Source organism: Fukomys damarensis, unplaced genomic scaffold (assembly GCF_012274545.1).
Source record: "Fukomys damarensis isolate Sample0158 unplaced genomic scaffold, DMR_v1.0_HiC HiC_scaffold_24, whole genome shotgun sequence".
In the NCBI taxonomy this organism is placed as follows: Eukaryota; Metazoa; Chordata; class Mammalia; order Rodentia; family Bathyergidae; genus Fukomys; species Fukomys damarensis.
Window position 1 is genome coordinate 44,893,064 of NW_022900936.1, and position 8,260 is coordinate 44,901,323.

At 34.5% G+C, this 8,260-nt stretch overlaps 1 protein-coding gene across 1 annotated transcript in view; it reads right to left on the reverse strand.

The window, feature by feature from the left end:
• Positions 1 to 1,712: 1,712 nt before the first annotated feature.
• The window catches only part of Tomm70 (translocase of outer mitochondrial membrane 70), a 44,112-nt gene continuing 37,564 nt past the window's right edge, over positions 1,713 to 8,260 (reverse strand). Inside the window, 4 exon segments of the mRNA XM_010639627.3 lie at positions 1,713 to 2,303; positions 4,664 to 4,786; positions 5,493 to 5,590; positions 6,979 to 7,095. Coding sequence (XP_010637929.1) covers positions 2,150 to 2,303; positions 4,664 to 4,786; positions 5,493 to 5,590; positions 6,979 to 7,095 — 492 coding nt within the window. The 3' untranslated portion in view covers positions 1,713 to 2,149.

Consider the following 8,260-nt stretch of genomic DNA (forward strand, 5'->3'; position numbering starts at 1 on the left):
AGCGCAGAAACAGGTAAGGAATAAAGTCAGGCGGCTCTCTGGCTTTCTCAGGAAATTCCACCGTTCATAACAATAAACTTGTATGTGCCTATTTTCAAAGTTAGTTTGAGGCCACAAGAGAATGACTGAATTTAACCAATACTATAGTAAATAAATAAACTACCTATCTTTCTGTTCAAAGAATAGATAGAAAGCTTGAAGGTAATATTTATTTGGTGAATTTACATTTGAGGTCATTTACAAAAGAAAAGATACAGATAGATGCAGCTTTCAGTGCAGTTTCAAATATTTTCACAACAGGCAAAGGTCTTCGAGAATTTGGAATGACAGTAAAGAATGGCACATGCTTCAGTTTTTTTTTCTACCCAACACCAAAGGGAAAAAAGAAGAACAGAAGAACATGTCAGTATGAGTAATTATAGCCATGCAAATAAAAACTTTTCTTTTAAAGCCAGAGGTTAGAGATGTAAAACATTTCTATATTTGGGGATTGTCATAATTTAGAAACAAAATACAGAGCTCTCCAACTTCCCACTGTCCCAATCATCTTTAATTATGTCACTTGCGCCTATTAAAATCAGTCAGAGGCCTCTTCAATCTTTTTAAAGCCTGATTTTGGAAGGGGAATAATTTCTAATTTTCTAAAATGATAGCATCTATAAACAAAATCTTTTTGGTTTTAACAAGATAAAGTACCCTTTTAAGGAGGGTAAAATGCTCCGTTATTTTCAACAATTTAAACTATAATTAGACTCAATTTCTTGACAAGTATGCTTGCTCTTTTCTTATATTCAGACTTAAAGTAAATCTCTACCTGTCCTAGATATCTCAAAATAAGAGATCCTTTATGAAAAACAGCCATTTTTTCACCAGAAAAATCCAGAATATAAGCAAAAGGGTGGTCTATAAAAGGGATAACTAGAAATACACCTTAAAGTGCTTCCCAAAGCTGTCGTTATCCATAGTGAAGACCTGCACATGGGCCACTAGTCCTTAGAGGTCAATACAAAAAAACACTTTACATACACTTGGGATCTTTAAAAATACTGGCTCAAAATTCTTTAAGTATAGGTAGCCTAAAGCACTGAATTTGTCATTTTCAAAAAAATACTCTGCTTTGGGTACAAGATTTAATATTCTTTTCTAAGCGTTAGCCACCCCGTTCTTCATTAGAAAATTTAAGAATTAAACACTCCCATATATCTTACTCCATCTCTGTTTGGATTATACACATAAACAACCCATACTTTCTTTTAAAAGTACATTAAGTAGTAGTACTTTTTACACAAAATGGCTATAGCTAATTATAAACACACTTCACTTCACTTCACTTTCATCTTACCTCTTTTTCTGATCAATTCCTCATTAACGGTCTTCTAATATATATATATCAATTAGGATATTTTGTTTCTAAATGGAAACCAACTGCTGTGGACTTTCACTTTCTAAAGTTCTGCAGAATCAAAGCCATTTTCCATGCTAACAATGATTTAAAGGGTTTCCCAATTTTACTGTAATCCACATTTAAGCTTTGCATCCTTAAAAAAAAATCAACTAAAAAGGATTTGAATATAAATTATTTTACAGCATTGTTAACTTAAAAACCAACATACTGACAAGGGGGAAAAAAAAGAGAACAAAGATCTGTAATGTAAAGGTACAAGATCCCAATGATGACTGTCACTGTACTGTATACCTAAAATGTACCAATAAACTCAATGAAGAAAAAAACAAACAATATACTGTAAAACACTCACATATTATACACATATATAAAGACAAAATCGTCCAGAATATAACAACCTCCTACCCCCATTAATTAAATAAAACCAACAAAAACAAAATCAATAAATCAAAGTTTTTATTTGCATGGCCAATTAGCTTTTGTATTCTGCAACTGTATTTTAATATCCCTTTAACAAGTTCTAAGCTCTTGTTGCACAGGGAGTAAAAGCTGCAAGACAGCAAACTTCCTTCAACAGCCACGCCCACAACACTTAAACAGGAAACAGATGTAATGACTGACAACACCACAAAGGGAATACTAAATTCCACCATTCAACATGTTCATGACTGTGTGTTTATGGTTCAGTTGAAGAAGGGGTCAACTTCTTTTAAAAAGAGGGCTGGTCAGTCTCCTTCCTCTTGTTTATAATGTTGGTGGTTTTAATCCATATTTCTTTGCAACTTCTGTCTGGGCATGGGCAGCATCGCACAGGGAATACAGGTGCGCCATCTCCATTTCTGATTTGGCCAGGTTAATGGCTTTGTTGAACATGTCAATGGCTTTCTCCATGTTTCCTCTAAAAGAACAAAATTTCAAAAATTCTCAAATTAAGTAAGCGATTCACAAGTATCCAGTAAAGTTTGTAAGTACAGTGACATGAAGTCTGACCACTAAATTTCAACTACGATTCTAATAAAATGCTTCTGTTGTAATAAATGAGTGCTTAGCACACTGAAAGCACTCAATGAATGTTAACTACTCTTACAACCTCTATGCACTTACACTATTCCCTCTAAACATGAGTCTTAGAGAACACTAATGGTTTTCAGGGATTTCTTTTTTTTTTTTTTGCAATTCTTGGGAATGAACCCAGGGCCTTTTACATGATGGGCAAGCATTCTACCACATCGCTGGGCCAAATCCTTCCCTTTCTATGGTCCAGTTCAAATACTATATTGTCCTGAAAAATATTTTTCACTTTCCTTCTTGGGAGTCGTCTTGTAGTTCTACTGTTATTCTATGTCTGGTCAGGTGCATATGTGTTTTTTATACCAGAATCTTACTAGCTTCTTGATGGACATCTGTCAATTTCCAGGACCTAGTATGATGACTGGTTATTACTGTTTTTGAATAAACAGATGAATATGCTTGACCAGTAAGATAAAAAATACCTCTTATACTCTAAGTATGTCTAGGCTTTATACAGTTACTGAGAATCACCTGCTTTAGGCAACTAGTTTTAGCTATTATATATGCATATATTTATGCACTCTCAAATCCTTCCTTTATAAATGTCACACTCTAGGAAGAGGCACCTCTAGATGACTATATTTAACCACTTTCTATAATATATGGCGACAGACTCATTAAAAAAATACTTTGTCATGAGTTCATATTCAGATATTAGATAAACAACTAACAGATCTACTAACTACTTTCTCATTTACTCATTCACATTTATTTAATTGTAAGGTAAGACTTACAACAGATTTCTTTAGTTTTTTGAAACAAGGTCTTGCTATGTAGTGCAGGCTGGTCTTGAACTCACTATGTAATCCAGGCTAGACTTGAACTTGTAGCAAACCTTCTACTTCATCCTTCCAACTGCTAGGATTACAGGTGTGTGCCACCATGCCAGGCATTTACAACAGACTTCTTAAAGTACAATCAACATACAAAATTCTATCACACCCCTTAAATCAGGGGTGCTTAACCCAGGATCTATGAATACCTTAAATTAAATACAAATTGTTGTTATATGTATACTATTCTAGGAAATCACAGCTGTGCTCAAGAAAGATTTGGAAACAATGCCCTATCTTATTCTATTTCCACATATTAGCAAGTAAGTAATTAAGGAATAATTTGATTTTTACATGCAACTGTCAGTATAGAATGGTTTATAAGAATCCCACAATCTTTCTTCCATCCATCCATTCATCCATCTATCTTTTCTGCCTACTCTAGAGAGAGGGACACAGAAAAGACAGAATGATAGAAAATAAAAATAATTCATGCTGGTTCCTGACAAGGGATGATGGCAAGATCAACAGAGATTCTGGCATCAGTGAAATATGAAATCAAATTTTGTCTTGACTGCTGACTTACTGTCCATTTATGTATTTATTTTTGGCTTTTTTGAGACAGGGTCTCACTATAGTTCAAGACAGCTTTGAAGTGATGCTCCTGCTTCAACCTTGAGTGCTGGGATTACTGGTCTGTGCCATCACTCCTGGCTCTGCTGTTAATCTAGTCAATCTGTGCATTAGCTGCTGCATTCTTCAATTAAACTAGGGATCATAATCCCCACTTTTACAAAGATGAGGATATAGACAACTGAATATGTGGATGGCACCTAAACTTCAGTACTTAAGTCAAACCCAATTGTATTTACTTATTTTGGTTTTTTGAGACAGGGTCTCACTATGTAGTTGAGATTGACCTGAAAGTCACTGTGTAGCCCAGGCTGGTCTCAAACTCAGTGATCCTCCTGCCTCAGCCTCCTGAGGGATTACACTTGGGATTACAAGTGTGTGCCACCACGCCCGGCTATTTGTTTATTTTTTGAGACAGGGTCTTGCCATGTAGTTTAGGTTGGTCTTGAACTCATTATGTATCCTAGGCTAGTCTCGAACTTGCAGTGATCCTCCTGCCTTAGTCTCCCAAGTGCTGAGTTTATAGGTATGTGCCTCCGCATCTGGCCTTAACAATATTTTAAAGAAAACTCAAGAGGCTTAGAGAAGATGTTGCAACTTTCCCAGTCACTTGGCTGGCTGCTTCTTTGTAGTCAGATCCAGACTTTAAAGAAATTCCTACCCAGAGGCATAACAAACTTTAAAAATTTAATGGATATTGACAATAACATGTATGTAATAAGAATAAAAGACACAGATGAAGCTGCCATGAAATGTCCTAGGGACAGACTCTAGAATTTACCTTTGCACTTCAATAGTTCCCATGGTTTCATATGCAAAATCACATTTATTATCAATTTCAATAGCTTTGCTGATAAGCTCCAAACCTTTATCCAAATCTTGCTTCCACTGAAGCTGAAGTAAACTGCAAATGCAAAGAGGTAGTCAGATGTGCTCATGGTCCAGTATCAATAGGAATGTAAATATCTATGATTTCACTTTGTACCCTCAGTAGACTTATTATGAAAAGCATCTGAGCTGGGGAAGGAGCCTGTGGTAGCATAAAAATGGTACATATGGTCTAGGTCAGTGATGGTGAACCTTTAGAGACAGAATGCCTAAATTGCAACCCAAAACCCACTTATTTATCACAAAGTGCCAACACTGTCCCTCATGTTTGCTGTTATCTGATGCTTGGCGGCTGGGGCAATGCTGGGGTGACTTGGCTCACACGCCAGCCTAGAGGGCCCTGCATGCCTGCACACATGCCACAGTCTCACCAACACTGGCTAGGTTCTTCTCTTCACGTATCTTGCATCCCTTATATTTTACTTTCCATAAATTTAAGTGAGATTCTTATATTGCAGTAAAGAAGGACAGGAAAAAACATGTACATTTTCAATTTTGATACAAGTAACAATTGACTGGATGTTGAGAATGGAAAACCCTTAATCTAGAGCAAAATTGAGTATCTAATTTTTATACACTATTGAAATAACATCTATGAGCATTAAAGAAACTGGCCATTAAGTTAGTAATATTTCTCTACCACAATCCTGGGTCCTCAAAGGTCAAAAGAAATCCATTTTATTGCCATGAAGGGAAATTAGTAGACTCACAAAAATACATACCCTTTATGAACGTATGTTGTGGCATTATCTGGCTCTAAATCAATACATTTATCATACATTTCATCAGCTTTACCAAATTGTTGCTGATCTGTTAATGCCTGTGAAGAGATAATTAAGGTAACTATCAACCTAACAATTAAAAATATACTGCTTTTAATTATTAAAATTTACTTCATTTGCTACCAAATTATGAGGTTTAAAATAATTATTATTTAAACCGATTTTTATTGGGATCTATTAAGGCACTTTTTTACAAATATAAAACCCTTTTTTCTGCAAGCAGTTACATGGAATCGGATAATATGGTAAACTGCAGAATACAGAAAATCTTATTTGGTGACAGAAAATCCTACTTAAGTATCACATTCTCACGAGTACACTCATGTTACTCATAATTTATGTATCTTAAGGGAATTTCTTTAAGGGCAATATTCGTTTGGAAGGGTAACTTAAGATGTACATGTTAACTGTTACTGAAATCATTCCTTTAAAAAAAGCAGCTATGACTGTAGCTTTTTTTCATGGCCAAAATAGAAGGCCTGGTTCTATGGATGCCAGATCACACTCAGACTGTAACTAAGAGTTGCTAGCATCTAGGCCCAAGCTTTGAGGATTAAAAGAAGTCATATATAATTATAAAGTAACTATATATTTGGAAGCTATAGGAAAATAGTATTTAAACATATATATGTAAATATATAAAGTTTTGTTATATGCAGAAAAGCAAGATTAGAAGTTTTAGTACAAACAGCTGTACTAATGAAATAAGATGCTCACAAAAGTCAAACACATTTCAAAGGCAGAAGAGTGAAAGGAAAATTTGCAATTAAAGAACATTCTGCAGAAAAGTTGTTTGTAGTATTTCTTTCTTTAAAAACTATTCAGTGGACTTTGCTATGTTATATCCTCATAGAAATTTGCACCAAAAAATCCCTTCTGAATTCCATGATGATGAACAGATGCAACATAAATTAATCTGTTTCCCTCAATAAACCCTCAACATCCTCCTTAAATTTTTCTTGTAACTTGCTTAAATATAGCAGGCAATACATTAAAAAAAATAAGCAAATTTAAGAATGGTTTAAGAGGAGTCTACTGGGGAAATTGTATAATGTTTTCCATTCCTGTTACATTTGTGGAAAAAAGCACCAACATTTCTTTTGTAATAAAAGGAACAATTAGGAAATATTGAGATAGCTGGGTTTATGTAATTACACTTTTTGCAATTCAAATCCAAGTGAAAACAGGAAGGAAATGCTTGCCTTAAGCTTTCTTCATTAGGAGTTAAAGGCCATGGTTTCTAAGTTGTATAACACGGGAGGTTCTCTAATGTGATTCAGTACCATCCTAGGGGCCAAGAGAAGTAAAGCAAAAAGAAAGCCTCCTGCTTCCACATTAGCTGAACTAGGATAGCCCTGTTGTCTGATTTCCATGCTGAGCTTCAGAATACAATACAGTTCTTAAAACAATTTCAAGTCACATTTACCTGGGCATATAGAGCATAGCCTTCAGCACATCTTGGAAATTTCTTTATGACCTCTTCAAAACCTTTCATTGCTGCTTGAATTTGTGAAGAATTGTTTCCTGTATATGCCTGGCGATACTATTTTAAAAATTAAAACAGGTCCATCGAATCAAGAATTCACAAACTTCTAGAGTATTATTAACATATTATAAAAAACACACACAATTACATAAATCTTTCCAGAAAAGCAGATTTGCTAATATGATACATACAAAAGAATTCTAAGGAAATATCTCAGAATCAAGGATCCAAAGCCTATGTAAACTAGAATCTCATAAGCACTAAACAATTTCAAGGTACTCAATATTCTACAGGTGTGTCTAACCTATAAAGTACAAGCAGCCTGGCAAGGCTAATAATGTGGACCCAAAAGATTGTAACTTTATTATGTGACATTTTCAGCAATATTTTTCATGATTCAACTGTGTGCTGTCAAGTGTGGAATGCACAGGCAATTACTGAACATGTGCAGTCCTCCCTCTGTCTTCTGCACCTGCCACACAGTTAGTTGAACTGAAACCTGAGTGTATCACATGTTAGATGGGCTTCTGCAATCTGGCAAGTATAATATAGCAATGTACTGGTCACAGTATTTCAATCTATCTACAAGTGTATATGCTTATTGTGAAGACAGGTGATTACTATTATTAAGCAGACATGGAAGTTTTCTTATTTATTAAACTTGGGCATGTGTTACTTTGTAAAATATTAAGTTAATAGGAGAGGGGCTGGGGATTTGGCTCAGTGGTTCCAGCGTATCTTTTGCAAGCACAATAAAAAAAAAAAAAAAAAAAAAAGAGCAGGGAGAAGAGAAAAGATGAAAAAAAATTAAGATGTGTTATGTACATGTAGTTAACTCCCTGTAATGAATGTAATCATTATGTACTGCAAATATGTACTAAAATATAAACATATATACACACACATTAAAATTGTTTTTTAGCAGCTGTGATATAGTACAAAACAGTAGTTTCTTTTGCTTGTATCACTATATAAAACATTGCGAATAGAAATGCTATAACAAAAAATGTGAAAAGTTTTGTTACATATATATATATATATTAATTACCATATTATGCATTTTATATGTGGCCCAAGACAATTCATTTTCACTCAGTATGGCCCAGGCAAGCCAAAAGATTAGAAACCCATGCTCTAAGTATACCCTCCTAAGACATCAACATTGCATATAAATAAAGGAATTCCTATAATAAAAAATTTTAATCATTTTTCTTTAAAAGTA